This window comes from Rhinolophus sinicus, linkage group LG13 (genome assembly GCF_036562045.2).
Source record: "Rhinolophus sinicus isolate RSC01 linkage group LG13, ASM3656204v1, whole genome shotgun sequence".
Taxonomy (NCBI): domain Eukaryota; kingdom Metazoa; phylum Chordata; class Mammalia; order Chiroptera; family Rhinolophidae; genus Rhinolophus; species Rhinolophus sinicus.
In genome coordinates this window covers 38,893,516-38,909,757 of record NC_133762.1, presented here as the reverse complement: position 1 = coordinate 38,909,757, position 16,242 = coordinate 38,893,516, and the positions used below count along the sequence as shown (strand labels likewise).

Sequence of the window (16,242 nt, the reverse complement as noted above, 5' to 3'; positions counted from 1 at the left end):
GGCTTTATGTATTTATTTTTTTCCACTTTGGAGGTTGCTTCATATCACTTCATTCACAGTTTCCTCAATCTTTTTTCAGTTTAGACATAATTTCCCATTGCTTAGACGTGCTGCGTTCTTGAGTCATTTCCTCCTTTCTCCCATCTGAGGGCAGCGGTTGTCTCCTCCGTTTGACAGAGTGGCTGAGGCTTGCCACAGTCAGGACCTGAACCCAGACACCCACTCCAGAGCTATTTCCAATGCACTCAGCTCGGCTGATTCTCAGAGAAAGGCTCAGGGCAGACAGTCCCTGGGTGATGGCAGCCCCGTTGGATCACACCTCCTCCCGTCCCATCTCAGCCCAAACACCTCGGGCTGGAGTGGCCCCTGAGACACCACGGTGGGGGAGGATCCTTGGAAAAGACTCTCCATCAGCCCCCTCCTTCCAGGCAGGCCATTGGAGAGACCTACAGCAGCTCTGGGGAAGGGCCCTAGAGCACTGACTGAACTACAGCCGTTTGGGGGCAGCCTCCATCTCAGGAGCCCAAGAAAAATATTTTTCAAAAGAAAAGGCTTTGAGGCCCATGGGCATGTTGAGCAAGTTCCCCTGAGACAATTTCTTACCCACAGATGCTCCAAGTAGGTCAAATTGCCAGGGGCAGGGCTCATGGGCACAGAGCTGGGTACTGGGGTATGGGTGATTATTTTTGGGACTGCATGGCTCTAAACAGGTTCTGGGGGACCCCAGGAAATCTAGCATACCAGTGGGCAGAGCCAGGGCCCAGCCTGGGCAGAGTCTTGCCCTTCAGCCTTGCCTGAGAGCCCCTCTTCTTCCAGGCCCCCTCCTTGATCTTGTTCAAGCCAAGGCCTGGGGAGAGGCTGCTCCCCTGGGGCCCTAGGTGCCCCCTCCCTTTTCTCTTCCTGCTTGTTCCAACACCACTCTCCCCCCACTTGGTCCATGGGAAGAATGCCGTGTCCTCTGAACAGGGGCCAAGAGTGACAGGTGGTGGCAGTCCGAGCTGCATGGCCCCTGGTGTAAGAGAGCCTCTCCTCCGTCCCCGCCTACCCTGCCCGCGCCCCTGCCTCCGCCTCTGCCCACCGGCCCAGCCCGTTACAACTGCCCCAGGACTGCAACTGGGCAGCCGCTGCAAAACAGACGGCCACCAGGTTGCCCCTCTCTGCTCCAGGTACCTCTCTCCCTTCATTCAGCTGGCTCTGGCCTCCTCTCAGCCTGATAAGAGGAGGAATCCGACAGCCTGACACACCTCATGCTTCTTTCTGCAGCTAGAAAGACTTGAGTTAGGCAAGCAGAAGCATACGCCTCCCTACCTTATGGCGACAGAAAATGGAGCAGTCGAATTGGAAATCCAGAGCCCATCAACAGGTGCCAAACTGGGGCAGGAGATGGAGGGAGGAGCTTGGGAAAGGGTGTTTGAATCCAGGGTTGGGCTGGTTCCTCTGTGGGAGTTCTATGCCCAAGTCCTCTTTGTATGGAGCATGGGGGACGCAGAAATCAGATTTATCTATGGGTAGGGTTGGGCTGCGTCAAGGGCCTATACGAATCCCTCTCCAGAGAGACTGTGAAAATGGGAAGCCCCCATGGATGGCACCTAAACACAGAGCAAGGGCTGGTGGGGCATCCAGGCCTACCTGATGACCAGAAGCCTCCCATACAGGCCTCTCAGGTCCTGGCAGCCCATCTCTAGAGCCCATCGAGTGGCCCTAGAGGTTCAGGGGAGAAGCATTTGCAAATTGTTGTCTGGGTGGGGACCCGGGCCCAGAGCTGGTCTCTGGCCAACCTGGCTGGGGGCGGAGGGGGCGGAGGATGGATCCTAACTGGTGTCTCATCTCTGCAGACAAGGCACCCAAAGGTGCAATAGGCGAAGGACCCCCAGCTGCAGAGAAAGACCCTAGTCCTGCAGACCCAAAGAAAGACCCTGGCCCCCCAGAGCCAAAGAAAGAACCTGGTCCCCCAGGTCCAGAAAAAGACCCTGGTCCCCCAGAGCCAAAGAAAGAACCTGGTTCCCCAGACCCAAAGAAAGAACCTGGTCCCCTAGACCCTGAAAAAGAACATGGCCCCCCAGAACCAAAGAAAGAACCTGGTCCCCCAGGCCCTGAAAAAGAACCTGGCCCCCCAGACCCAAAGAAAGAACCTGGTCCGCCAGACCCTGAAAAAGAACCTAGCTCCCCAGGCCCAGAGAAAGAACCTGGCCATCTGGGCGCAAGGAAAGAACCTGCCCCTCTAAAGCCAAAGAAAAAACCTGGCCCCCCTGACAAAGAAAAAGAACCTGCCTCCCCAGGCCCAAAGAAAGAACCTGCCCCACCAGATGCAAAGAAAGAAACTGGTATCCCCAACCCAGAAAAAGAATCTGACCCCCCAGATCCAAAGAAAAAACTTGGGCCCCCAGACCCAACGAAAGAATCTGGCCCTGCAGACCCAAAGAAAGAACCTGGTCTCCTGGGCCCAAAAAAAGAAACTGGCCCCCCAGGTCCAAAGAAAGAACCTGTCCCCCCAGACCCAAAGAAAGAATCTACTTCCCCAGACTTAAAGAAAGAACCTGGCCCCCCAGACCCAAAGAAAGAATCTGTTTCCCCAGACTTAAAGAAAGAACCTGGCCCCCCAGACCCAAAGAAAGAATCTGTTTTCCCAGACTTAAAGAAAGAACCTGGCCCCCCAGACCCAAAGAAAGAATCTGTTTCCCCAGACTTAAAGAAAGAACCTGGCCCCCAAGACCCAAAGAAAGAATCTGTTTCCCCAGACTTAAAGAAAGAACCTGGCCCCCCAGACCCAAAGAAAGAATCTGTTTCCCCAGACTTAAAGAAAGAACCTGGCCCCCCAGACCCAAAGAAAAAACCTGGCCCTCAAGACCCCAAAAAAGAATCTGTTTCCCCAGACTCAAAGAAAGAACCTGGTCCTCCAGACCCAAAGAAAAAACCTGGCCCCCCAGACCCAAAGAAAGAACCTGGCCCCCCAGATCCAAAGAAAGAACCTGGCCCTCAAGACCCCAAAAAAGAATCTGTTTCCCCAGACTTAAAGGAAAAACCTGGCCCTCCAGACCAAAAGAAAGAACCTGGTCCCCCAGACCCAAAGAAAGAATCTGTTTCCCCAGACTCAAAGAAAGAACCTGGTCCCCCAGACCCTGAAAAAGAGCCTGGCACCCCAAGTCCAAAAAAAGAACCTGGCTGCCCAGGCCCAAAGAAAGAACCTGGCCCCCCAGGCCCCAAGAAAGAACCTGGCCCCCCAGACCCAAAGAAAAAATCTGTTTCCCCAGACTCAAAGAAAGAACCTGGTCCCCCAGGCCCCAAAAAAGAACCTGGCACCCCAGGCCCGAAAAAAGAACCTGGCCCCCCAGGCCCAAAGAAAGAAATTGGTCCCCCAGGCCCAAAGAAAGAATCTGGTCCCCCAGACTCAAATAAAGGATCTAGTCCACCCACCCTGAATAAAGGTGCCAAAGCCCCTGCCCCAGAGAAAGGGGATGGTGCCCTGGCCCAACCCTCAACTAGCAGCCAGGTCCAGGAGGGAGAAGACGGCTTGGGCAGTGGGCCTGCGGAGGGCAATGCCGGGCCGCAGGCAGCCCTGCCCCAGCCGAGCGCAACAGCAGAAACCAGTTTCAAGGAGCCCAATGCTGAGCAGGGGACCTCAGGCAGCCAGGACCCTGGAGAGCCCAAGGCACAAAAGAAGGCAGCAGAGTGCCAAGAAGCGGCCAGGAGGGGCTCACCTGCCTTCCTGCACAGCCCCAGCTGCCCAGCCGTCATCTCCAGGTGAATGCCCCCTGTCTGAGAGTCGGGAGGGGTCCTGGGCTCTGTCCCCAGGGATCATGCTGAGCTCTTCTGTCCTCATAATTGCTGTTTTTACATTCAATGCTGCATTGGGTAGTTTTAACGTCCAGCTCCCTCTGTCCTGAGTAGGCATTGGCCCTACCTGCTTACCTCCTTATCCCTGGCAGAAACCAGGACTGCGATGTTTCTGACAATCAGAAGCCTGGAATGTCAGGCAGGAGAAGTCCTCAGAGACCTCCGAGGTGGAACTCCTCTTTTCTAGGCACCTGGAGTACAGAGTTCCCGTTAGTCCATGAACTTGGGTCTAGCCAAGGGTGGGGCCGAGATGTCAGAAGGAAAGGATAACCCCTCTTCTTAATATAATTATCGGTATAGCTGACTAATAACCAGATTGGTAGATCCTTACTAATACTTTCATAAATTGCTAATACTTTTTTTCATAATAAAGCACCAATCTTATGATGCAATCAGTTATGCTTACCTGAATGTTAATCATATTAATGAGATCATTAATGATGTATTGGAAACCACAATAGCACTTACCATATTAATTTGAATTATGTATTAATATTAATTGCATCGACACAGTTTTTATGAATCAAGAGTTACATAATCTCCCTAATTATATCCATAATGATTACCCATATCAACGATCCTATTAATAGTTTTTCATGATCTAGTAGTGTGTTGATAGTCAAGATAATGACCTCAGACATTTACGGTATTATTAACATCCCTTGATTTTGTGTAAAGAGAATCGGTATGCATTACCCCATGCACTTGGGGTGGGAGGCAGAGTTGTATTAGCTCCAGGTTGCAGATGAGGCCCTGGAAGCATTGAGACCTGCTGGAGGAGGCCGCAGCAGGGCTGTGGCTGCTAAGGGCGTCACCTCTGTGTTCTCACCTTCCAGCCCCGAGAAGCCGCTGGCCCAGGAGCCCCCAAATGAGGCGTCAGAGCTCATCTTTGAAGGGGTGCCCGTGACCCCTGTCCCCATGGATCCCCGGCAAGCCAAGGCAGCAGAAGGAGGGGAGAACATCCTGGAAGGCAGCCAGAAGGAAGCAGAAGAGAAGGCTTCAGGCCAGGCTGGCCAGGCTAAGGTGCAAGGGGACACCTCGAGGGGGATCGAGTTCCAGGCTGTGCCCTCGGAGAGATCGGAGGTGGGGCAGGCCCTCTGTCTCAAAGCCAGGGAGGAGGACTGCTTCCAGATTTTGGGTAGGCCAGGGGTGGGTGGGGGTAAAGGGGCTGGGTCTACCCAGGCTGAGGGAGGAGGGAAGTGGGCTCCCCATGTCTCCCTGTTTAGAGGACTGAAATGCTCTGAGCCATGCCACACCCAGGCTGATTCATCCAAGTGTCACACAATGCCAGGAAGTACGAGCTTCTAGTCCCTATTGATAGATGGGGAGACTGAGGCTCAGAAAAAGGAAATGGAGTGAGTGCCCAAAAACCTACAGATAGGACAGGATTTGAATTTATCAGGACGGCCTGACTCCAGAACTCACTTTTGACTTTCTTCTACTTTGACTAAAATGGGGCTTTAAAAAAAGATGGGCAGTTTACTGGAGCAACATCCACTCTCTACATAGTGGAATTTGAAGTCAGTTTGCAGAAGGGCTGGAGTGCCAGGCTTAGGTAAACTACATCCTGGACGGGGTGGGGAGGGTCATGGGAGCTATAGAGGGTTCATTAGTCGAGGAGCACACGTGTCTGTGTGTGGGAGCAGTGACCAAGGAAGCTGGGCACGTGAGATGGGGCAGCGCTGTGGAATGGCTTTAACTGACAATCAGACAGGGAGCCAGAGGTTTATTCAGCGGGCTGCAGGGAGCCACTGAGCATGCGTGAGCTTGGCGGGTAGGTGAATAGGGAAAGGGCTTGGGCAGGGATGCGGCAGGGCTGGGGGTGGGGTGAGATGGGGTCAGGAGTGCCCAGAGTGTCCTGACAACCCCCTCTCCAGGCTGAGGTGCCCTGGGAGACCCGCCAGCCTGCCTGGTGAGCGGCACAGTGCCACCCAGACAGGGTGGGAGGGCCTGGCGGCTGGGCAGCAGCCAAGAGCCCTGCCTCCTCCCCCGAGGAGCCGCAGAGACCTGTGCCCCGCCCCGCCCAGAAATCACATCCTCGGGGTGACAGGACCTGAACAACCTCCAAGGGCCATCTGATTTATCATCAGCCCGGCTTCCCTGCCGCCTCTTGCTATTTATAAAGTGGTTTCCATTCCCGATGATTCAGCCTGTGGGCGGCCAGGACCAGCTGTTCCCCATGGTTGTCACTAGGTGGCAGCCTTTCCCTACCAAACTTCGTCGTTCCGGCCTCCTCCCCGCCCACCCGTTGCCCCTGGGCCATGCCCAGGTTGGACACCCATTTCACAGGTTCCCTCCAGCTGTAGTATTATTAGAGGAGATGGTAGGCAGTTTCCATCACCTACCCCGTCAGACAGAGTAACCCCTATCTGGCACTCCACCATTATAGTTGCCCTTTTCTCCTTCAGTGCAAATGCAGATAGCTTGGAACCCAGTGTTCACACCTTATCATGTGGGAGGGTCAGAGAAGTCCATTGTGCCAGGAGAAGCTGAGTCCCCCTCTGTCAGAGGCAGAGGCCTCCCAAGGCCATTGTGTGTGTTGGTGGCAGAGCTGAAATTGGAACCTGAGTTCCCTAGCCCCTGTCTCGGAGCCACCTGTCCCCCAGGTATCACTCAGTGAACTTCCCTATATGGGCCCAGGCTAGGCAGCAGGGGTTGGTGCCAGGGTGGATCCTCAGAAGCTCTTGGCACTGACTGACGACTCTGCTCTGCTTCCCCAGACGACTGCCCACCACCCCCGGCTCCCTTCCCCCACCGCATCGTGGAGCTGAAGACTGGGAATGTCAACAGTCAATTCAGCATGAACTCCAAGGAGACATTGGGCGGGTGAGAGTTGGGACCCCAAACCAGCAGGAGATCATGGAACCCCCTGGCGCCTCATGTCTTCCCCTTCAAGGCCCAGCCACACCCCATTAGACATGGCCCACATGGACACAATTGCTCCTAGAGATCACACCTGTCACATGCAGACTGTCATATGGCTGATATACAATCGTGTCACTGTCACTCATAGACACACCATCACTGTTCCCCATGGGAAGCACACAGGATTTTCCTGTCTTTCAGTTTCAGGTACCACACTAACCCCTTCAAGGTGGTTCTAGCTTTGCAAAAAGCCCAGAGCCCCAGGACCCCTACTTGCCACAAGCCTGTCAGTTGTCACATCAGGAGTCACCCTTTGGATGAGCCTGCCCTTCCTATACCCATGATTTGTGTGGTTCAGCCATGGTCCCCGCAGTAGAGGTTCAAGAGGGAGTGAGGGCTGGCTGAGGAGAGCACCCTCATCTCACACGGGGATCCAGATGGGAAGACAGCACAGGCCCCCTCAGCCATGTGCCCCTGGGAACTCCCTCACTCCCAGCCTCTTCTCTCTCCAGCGGCAAGTTTGGAGCAGTCTGTACCTGCACAGAGAAAGCCACAGGCCTCAAGTTGGCAGCTAAGGTCATCAAGAAACAGACACCCAAAGACAAGGTAGTGGGGGTGGGGAGGTGCTTATGCAGGGGGGGGGATCATTGGAGTGGGAGCCTCTCACCTACATCTACCCATGAGTCTGCACCAGATAGACAGACAGACAGCCCTGCCACAGAGGCCTGATGCTCCTAACCATGAACCAGACCCTCAGTTAGTAAACTTATACCTGGAGACTTTCCCTTCCAGGTACAGGATATTTGTGCCCCCTGCTTGGTTCAATTCAACAAACACTGATGAGCGTGGACTTGGGGCCAGGCCCTGTGCTGGGCACTGGAGGTCCTGAAGTGAAGTGAATGTGGTCCCCACCCTCTGGGAGCACCAAGATAAATGGGGCTGGTTCAGAGCTCTGCCTCCAGCACCTTGCCCAGGCCTGGTTCATAGGAGGCTGAGAGCAGGGCTTGTTGAAAGAATGAATGAATGAATGAATGAATGCAGGTAGAGGCTCATGTGGAGTGAAGGAGTTGGGTGTGTGAGAAGGTAATGACAACCTACCCACATGGTGTGGTGAGCTGTGACTCCAGAAAGCTAGGGTGGGGCTAGTAAGGAGGGGGCAGGCTCCTGTCTCAGCCCATGGGGTCAAGGAAGTTCCTAGACTGGCTGTCTCCTGAATGAAGGCTATGAAGGAGGAGGAGCTGTTTTCCAGTGGCGAAGGCAGGGAAGAGTGTTTCAAGCAGAGAGGACTGTGGGAGGAAAGGTCTGAATGCTGAAAACAGCAGGTACCTGCTGGGGGCCCTTGAATGGAGGCAGGGGGAGCCACGGAGTGAGGTTATGGGCATCCCAGGCAGAGACCACAGCACATGCAGAGGCCTGGAGCCTAGAACATATGAGAAGCAGCTCCAGACGGCTGTAGCCCTGAACTCCCCATCATAACTCTAAGCACATTTGGAAGGCAGGTATTTTCTACGTGATTCTGTCTTTCTCTGCCTCTTCTACTTCCCGGGCCTGGATCCATATTATTGCCTGTGGGTCCTCAGGCTTCTATCATGGACCTGGCTCATCACAGATATTCCATCCATCTGTGCTGTGTAAATTAATTGGAGGCAGCCATTGATTAATTAATTATTAAGCAATTTTTCTATGCCATTCACTGTGCCAGGTGCTGGGGAAATGGCAGTGAACTGAAAAAGTCCTGGCCCTTATGGGTTGACATGCTAGAGACAAGAAACAGGCAACTAAAAAACAAAACAAAACAAAAAGCATGGTGTCAGGAACTGAGAAGTGCTAGGAAAGAAAAAAAAGGCAGGTAAGGGACCGGGAGTGCGGGGCCGATGGGGGCTGTTCAGATAGTGGGGTGAGGTTAGGCCTCTGAGGAAGGTACATAAGGCGAAATATGAATGAAGGAACAGAATCACGGGAGAAAGCGAGCCATGCGTGTATTGATATGTTGCTCTGGAGGCACAGTTCGGGGAGAGGCCTGATTTGTCACATTCGCTGATTTCCATGGTGTAACTATTTCTACCATAGCTGATTTCAAGCTACCAATGTGACAACTGGCTTGCCAATTTTCTGAAAGTGACAAATAGTGGCCTAGTTTAGGCTAGGAAGGCAGCGGTGGAGGAGGTGAGAAGTCATGGGGTTTGTAATCTAGTTTGAATGTAGAGGGAAAGGATTTACAGATGGAGAGGACGTGGGGTATGAGGAAGCAGGAAGAAGAGGGAAAGCTGGGGTAGCTCCTAACTTCCAGTCCTGCACACCTCGGTGAAGAAGGATGTCCTTTTCTGATGGGCAAGCTGAGGGCAACTCCATTGTGGCGAAGGGGCCGTATCAAAGGTTTAATTTTGGACGTAAGAGATTTGAGATGTCTGTTAGACATCCAAGGGCAATAGCTGTTGGGCCATGGGAAATATGGGTGTCTGGAGTTGAAGGGAGTGCTCAGAGATGGAGATATGTATTTGGAGATCAGTCACATTTGGAAGGAAGGTCAAGTCCAGGGGCGTAAGGAGAATGCCCAGGGAGAGAGTGAAGGGAAGGGAGTGATGATCGGGGGGACTGGGCCCTTGGCATCCCAGTGTTCAGTCAGAAGGTGGAGGGGAAGAACAGCAAAGGCATGGAGCAGGAATGACTGGGGTGAGGCTTGGGGGCAGGGCGAGATGGGAGGCAAGGAGGCCAGCAAGGAGGAGGAGGCTGGGCGGTGGTTCAGGGAAGGTCTGGTCAAGGGCACAGGTACAGCACGTGGAGGGCGGGGAGTGACGATGCTGTGATGGTACCCCTGATTTCCCTGTTCCCCCAGGAAATGGTGATGCTTGAGATCGAGGTTATGAACCAGCTGAACCACCGCAATCTGATCCAGCTGTATGCAGCCATGGAGACCCCGCATGACATCATCCTGTTCATGGAGTAGTGAGTGCCAGCAGTGGGGGCGGGGCACCGGGTGGGGGTGCCGGAGGCCCAGAAGCAGCCTGTAGAGGGGTCTGTGCACACAGCATCGAGGGCGGAGAGCTCTTCGAGAGGATTGTGGATGAGGACTATCAGCTGACGGAGGTGGACACCATGGTGTTTGTCAGGCAGATCTGCGACGGGATCCTCTTCATGCACAAGATGAATGTCCTGCACCTGGACCTCAAGGTACCGGGGCTGGGGCTGCTCGCGAGGGGACAGGAGCAGAATCTGGCGACTTGACATCAATGTTGCAACCAGCCATTCCCTCCATCCTCCCTCATCCCTTCTTCTTCTCTCCCTCCATCCATACTGCCATATGTAGATTCAAAACGGGTTTATTAAGCACTTACGAAGGACCAGGAATCGGGGATAAAACAAAACAACAACAAAAAAGACTTGATCCTCGCCTTCAGGAGCTTCTGGTTTCCTACTAAGTACTTGTTAAAAGGGTCTCTCGCAGCCCTGTGAACCCCAAGCTCAGTGCCTCCCACACAGGACTTTCTAATAAGTATTGCAGGGCCCTGAGAGGCGCTGTGAGTGTTTGTTCATTTATTCCACAATTATTTGTTGAGGTCCTACTACATGCCACGTCGTATTCTAGGTGGTGGAGATCCAGGGGTGAACAAAATAGATAAAAATGCCTGCCCTCGTGAAGCTTCTGTTCTAGATGGGGAGTCAGAAAAACAAATCCATACGTATAGTGTCAGTGCAGCAATATACACGTGGTAGGTGCTCACAAAAATGTTTAGTGAAAGAACATTTATATCCCTCTTCTGACCTTGTTTGGTTCCTTGCACAGCAGGACAGGGGGAGCAAAACTTTTAGGATCAATTGGTTAGTGGCCGCCTGGAGCTCTGGAGCTTGGTTATGGGGACCATGTGTGGCGCAGACAGGAGCAGCATGAGTGCTGGCTAGTCCCGTCCTTATGGCAAGTGTTAATGTTTGTGGGATAAGTGGCAAGGCGAGTGGAGATGAAATATGCACACTGAGGTGGGTTAGCGCCCATCGGCAAGGTTGATGGTTCTTGCCTTCGTTGATTTAATACCTGCTAGTATGCTGCTGTGCACTGCACAGGAGTCCCCTAAGGACGAGGAGGGACACACGCCGTCCCATGGAGCCTGCAGGTTTGTGGGAGGAACAGACATCCATAAAATACTGACCAAATAAATAGATTATTTTAAACCATTAAAAGTATCATGGAAAAGTGCGTGAGAGTAATGAGGCGCCATACAAGGTGAAATGGGAGAAGTGGGCAAAGGCCAGAGCATCTGAGGTCTGAAGCTGGCTATACCCATCCCCTGCTCACCAGGGGTCAGATGCCACTCAGAGTAAGCACCCCTCCCAATAACCCACTGGGTCAGGTGTGCTAGTATCATCCCCCTGATAAGGGAGGAAGCAAGGACATAAGGAGTTGGGTTTCAGGGAGGCCAACGTGGCCGAGAAAATTTAAGAGGCTGTTGTATTAAGTCAGGAGACAGATGGTGAGGCTGCAACCAGGAGCAGTGGGGGGATGGGAAGTGACCAGACCATGGATGCATTCTGAAAATAGAGCCATTCTGATTGCTGATGGTTTGGGTTGGGGTAGAGAAAGGGGAGGGAAGGAGAGAGTGAGGGGGACCCCTGAGTTTCTAGACAGCACCATGGCATTGGAGACCAGCCATTCCCCAGGGAAAGCCAATTTGTGGGGGGTAGAACAGGGTCCCCAATGAGAATGCAATGCCCTGGGAAGAAGCTCAACCTTAAGTCTCGGTATCCTAAAAAGTGTTTTATTTTTTTAGGATAGCAATACATTTTTCATCAAAAAAGGGCTTCACAGTCAAATCGGTTGGGTGAGCCATTTCCCAGGCCAGGGCTTCTCAGGAAGTCTGGTGTCCTCCAAAAGGAGACCTGAGTCTGTCTCGTCTCCCCAAACGATTGTCGCCTAGGACATTTCTTTCTCTGTTTTAGTGGGACCCCAGGTCAGCTATTAAAGCCATTAGTGTCCTGCTCTGAGTACACGCATCGGTAGGAAAAGGGCCTTCAGGAAGCGTGTCCTTAAGGGCCTCCAATCAAATGCCTACAGAGCCCGGTCGAATAACAGAATGGTGTTAAAGGGCCCAGGCCCTGGGGGAACTGGAGGACCTTCGTCCAACTCAGGGGTCAGTGGCACCTCACTCAGTGCTCCTGCTCTTTCAGGAAGTGTTGACCATCAGGATATCAGGGTTTTCGTGCAAAATCTCCTGCCTTTTAACCATTGTTAACTACTTAAAATGTTTCTGCCCTGTAAACTCAGATTCATCCTGTGTCCTTGTGTGGACACAATATGAAGAGGAGACGGCAGCCCGGAACAGGGAGGGACTAGCCTCTCAGTAACTTCATTCCCACACTCACCTGTGCTTGGAGCACAGAATTCTGGGAGCCTTGGCTGAGCACCAGTGTCTTTGTTAGACACTGAAGGTGGGGAGCAAGGGGGCTGAGAGAAGACGGCTCTTGCCCTAGAAAAGCCAAGCCACAAGCGTCCTGTCTGCCCCAGCCCCCACTCTGTAGCGTGCACTATGGGTCCTTGTTGGCCAGTGGCAGGCAGACCAGTGCTAGAGGCAGAGAGTCCTGAAGTCAAGTCCTGGCTCCATCACATACTTGCTGGGTGACTGTGGCCAAGTCACTTCTGGGTCAGCCTCAGTTTTCTCAACTGTGAAATGGAGATGGGCAGTCTCTGCCACATAGAGCGGTTGGGAGGATTAATGAGTTAACACGTGGAAAGTGACTGACACAGGGCCTGATATTTTGTAGATGTCGTCATCATTCCTAACTTGGGGAGACAAGAGTAGCGTATCTTAGAGCATACCAGGAGCAGCGTGAAGCCCCTCTGTTCCCAAGAGGCTTCCTCGGGGAGCCCAAGCTGGTGTTTTCTTTCCCGGGTCTCTGGAGCTCTCTGTACCTGGTGGCGACCCTGACCTGGCCTCTCACCCAGGGTGCAGCTGTCCTCTGCAGGCTTCCCGTTTCTCCAGCCTCGGAAATGCTCTAACATTGTTGTTCTTGCATGGCCGTAAATGAGGGGCAATCTCACTGAATCCTCCCAGAAGCCTTGTGCTACGAGGCCTCGTCTGAGTCACTCTTGGGCCCTCAGGAGCCTCATCTGTGTCTGGAGCAAGCCAGTCTGAGGGTCTCCGATGGGCCGCCCATTCTGGCAGTCTGGGCCTCAGGCCCAGGGAGCCTGGGACACGGGTGGACCTGGACAGGGAGGGAGGGTGAGCAGGGTCAGAAGCCAATCCGGGCCACCCCTTCTCCTCAGCCAGAGAACATCCTGTGCGTCAACACCACAGGCCATTTGGTGAAGATCATTGACTTTGGCCTGGCACGGAGGTACCACCTGGGGGTGGGGTGGAGAGGGCAGGGCAAGCCTCTGAGGAGGGCAGGGGCCAAGGGAGGTGTGGAGGGTTCCTGGGAATGGGCTGGGAGCTGGGTTCTGAGCTCTTGGTCTCCCCCCTCCCAGGTATAACCCCAACGAGAAGCTGAAGGTGAATTTTGGGACCCCGGAGTTCCTGTCACCTGAGGTGGTGAATTACGACCAAATCTCCGATAAGACAGACATGTGGAGTATGGGTGTCATCACCTACATGCTGTGAGCCCCAAGGGAGCATGTGTTCCTGGGGTTGGGGCACCTGGGTGGGCAGCTGAAGCCAAGCTTGGCCTGGGGGTCCTGGTGAGGTGGTCCCACCTCCCCACTTGCTCAGTCAGGGGTTTGTTGGGGGTTGGGAGTGCTAGGGAGAACCAGGAAAGGGGAACTTTATACCCATTTTATAGATGGAGAGACCAAAGCCCCTAAAGGTATAGCATCCCAGCCCAGGGCTCTGGACAGATCTCTGATGACCCAGGGTGGGGGCAGAGGGGTAGTGGACATTTTTTTGCACTCACCATTCCTCTTCTTCACTGTAACCCTGGGAAGCTGGGATGATTATGCCCATTTTACAGATGAGAAGAGTGAGGCTCAGAGAGGGGAAGTGACTTGCCCAAGGTCACCCAGCCAGATTCAAACTCAGGTCTGTCCCACTCAAGAGGCTGGGGGTCTTTTCAGCACATGGTGCTGCCTCCTAGGATCTGCCCCAACCCCCAAGCCCTGAAAGGTGACTCAGCATCTCCAATCTCACCTCCCTGTCCGCTGCCATCCCTTCCCTCCAGGCTAAGCGGCCTCTCCCCCTTCCTTGGAGATGATGACACAGAGACCCTAAACAATGTTCTATCTGGCAACTGGTACTTCGACGAGGAGACCTTCGAGGCTGTGTCAGATGAGGCCAAAGACTTTGTCTCCAACCTCATTGTCAAGGACCAGGGGTGAGACTCACTGTAGGATGTGAACCCTGTGTGTGAGAGCCCAGTGCATGCGTGTGCAGGCAGGGTGGGAACTGGGCTGGCAGGCTGGCTAGGCTCCCATGCCTCATGGGCATGCCACCCACCCTTGCCACACTGCCCCTCCCAATAGGGCCCGCATGAGCGCTGCCCAGTGCCTTGCCCACCCCTGGCTCAACAATCTGGCAGAGAAAGCCAAGCGCTGTAATCGACGCCTGAAGTCCCAGATCTTGCTTAAGAAATACCTCATGAAAAGGCGCTGGAAGGTACCGCTGGGCTGGGGGTGGGGCAAGGGAGGGACTGCAAGGCGGGAAGAACTCTTGGCACCAGATCCCAGGCCCCACCAGCCCTGCCTTGGCAGGTTCTGTCGACCAGACCTGGCCTTGTCTGGAAAACAGGGTTGACTTTTTTCTCTTTGTCCTGGCCTGGCTCCTGACCCTCCACCCACCCCCTCCACCCTAAGGAGGGGCATCCATTTGGGGCTTGGGCTCAGGAAAAGCTCTCTGACCTCATCACAGGCTTCCTCCCTTCATTTTACAAATGTTTATTGAGCCTCTACTGCTTCTAGGCACTGGGGATACACCAGTGGATAAAAGAGGCAAGGATTTCAGTCTTTGTGGGCTGACTTTTGGTAGGGGGTGGGAGATATTAAAAGAGTTTAAGGAAGGGCTGTAGAAACAAATAGGGATGGTCAAGAGTGCCAGAGGAAAGGTCGCACTTCTATTTAAATAGGTGGTCAGGGAGGGCTCACTGAGAAGGAGCCTGTGAGAAAAGACCTGAAGGAGGTGAGGAGTGAGCAGTGCGGTACTCCTGGGGGAAGAGTGTCCCAGGCAGAGGGAACAGCCAGTGCAAAGGCCCTGAGGCAGAAGCATAGTTGGCAAGTGTGAGAAATTGGTAGGGAACCAGTACGGATGGAATGGAATGAGCAAGGGGGAGGGGTAGGCGAGGTGGAAGAAGAGCGGGAAGCAGGGTGTGGAGAGACTCATTGGCCATGGCGAGGGGTTTATCTTTTACTTGGAGCAAAATAGGAGCCATTGGAACGCCTTGAGCAGAACAGTACTTAGGTCTGGCTAACAAATCTGTTGAATGAAGGAATCCTGGAAGATGCAATGTCATGGTGCCTCCTGTGGCTATTTTGGGCACTGCACCAAAATGCCCAAAATTCATCCCTGGCGCCTGGCCCCCCCAGGATTGGAGGGCACCTTAGGAGACACTCAGCTGTCCCACAACTTCTCCCCTGCCTGATGCTGACTGGGACTCCTCTCCCTCATCCCCAGAGAAACTTCATTGCTGTCAGCGCTGCCAACCGCTTCAAGAAGATCAGCAGCTCAGGGGCACTGATGGCTCTGGGGGTCTGAGCCCCGGGAGTGGCTGGGGCCTGGACGCAGCCGCACAGTGGTCAGGGCTGAGGCCACACAGCCCAGAAGTCCAGAGCAGACGGGCCAGACCCCAGGGAGGGCTGGCCAGGACAAGGCTGCGTCAGGCCGGAGGCTCGGGGCTCCCCACGCCTCCACACAGCGACTGCTTCCCGGACAAGAGCCGCCTCGGATGTAGCCTGAACCCCTCCTGCTAACGCTTCCCCAGACAGGGCTCTGGCCCATCAGCCACAGCCTAGATGCCACAGGCCGGGCCCCATTGTTCCCTCCCCGGCTTCCCCTCTTGGGACTGCTGCCCTGGTGACCCCTGCTTGTCCCCACCTGGGCATCACTGGCCTGGCCTTGCTCCTAGCTGAAGTGGGAGGGCTGGGGGTCCCAGTGTGTGAGACTCTTGGGGTTGTGGATGGGAGGTTTTTGGTGGGGCAGGAAGGCAGCAAAGCCGATTCCTGAGGCCCAGCTGCCAGGGAGACAGAGTAGGCTTTGTGAAAGAGGACCTCCATGCCCCGGCCCGCCTCCCCACTCCCAACAGATAAGGCCTAGCACACACCATCTGGCCCAGCCTGGCCCCCCGCCCACTTTCCTTGCGACCACCAACACACAGGAACTTGGTGTGAGAGAGAGGACAGCCAGGCTTGGATGAGGGGAAGAGGGGGAGGCCTGGGGGACATGGGAGACCACCCCCGAGCTTGCCTGAGGGCCAAGCTGGCTCAATCCAGCCACTCCAGGCCCCCATCCCAGGGGTCACCCGCAGACTCAGATGCGGCTGGGTCAGCGGGCCCAGGAGGAGTGAGAAGGCCATGGGGCAGTCCCCAACCTGCTCTCAGCTTGTGCCTTGTAAATAAATGTACAGGTTGCA

The 16,242-nt window shown here is 54.3% G+C and overlaps 1 protein-coding gene across 2 annotated transcripts; it reads left to right on the top strand.

Moving 5' to 3' along the window:
* Nucleotides 1-1,019: 1,019 nt before the first annotated feature.
* On the top strand, nt 1,020-16,242 carry MYLK2 (myosin light chain kinase 2). 2 transcript variants are annotated; one of them, XM_074317513.1, is made up of 13 exons: nt 1,023-1,166; nt 1,264-1,363; nt 1,836-3,741; nt 4,671-4,972; nt 6,555-6,660; nt 7,212-7,305; nt 9,536-9,645; nt 9,729-9,870; nt 12,956-13,026; nt 13,157-13,285; nt 13,843-13,995; nt 14,144-14,276; nt 15,288-16,242. In XM_074317513.1, the coding sequence occupies exons 2-13, from the start codon at nt 1,312-1,314 to the stop codon at nt 15,366-15,368; spliced, it is 3,279 nt and encodes a 1,092-aa protein (XP_074173614.1). In that variant the 5' UTR covers nt 1,023-1,166; nt 1,264-1,311; the 3' UTR covers nt 15,369-16,242. The 2 variants fall into 2 exon arrangements, 1 of the variants encoding a protein (XP_074173614.1); XR_012491162.1 differs by lacking the exons at nt 14,144-14,276; nt 15,288-16,242 and adding an exon at nt 13,636-13,703 and having other exon boundaries at nt 1,020-1,166; nt 13,843-13,949.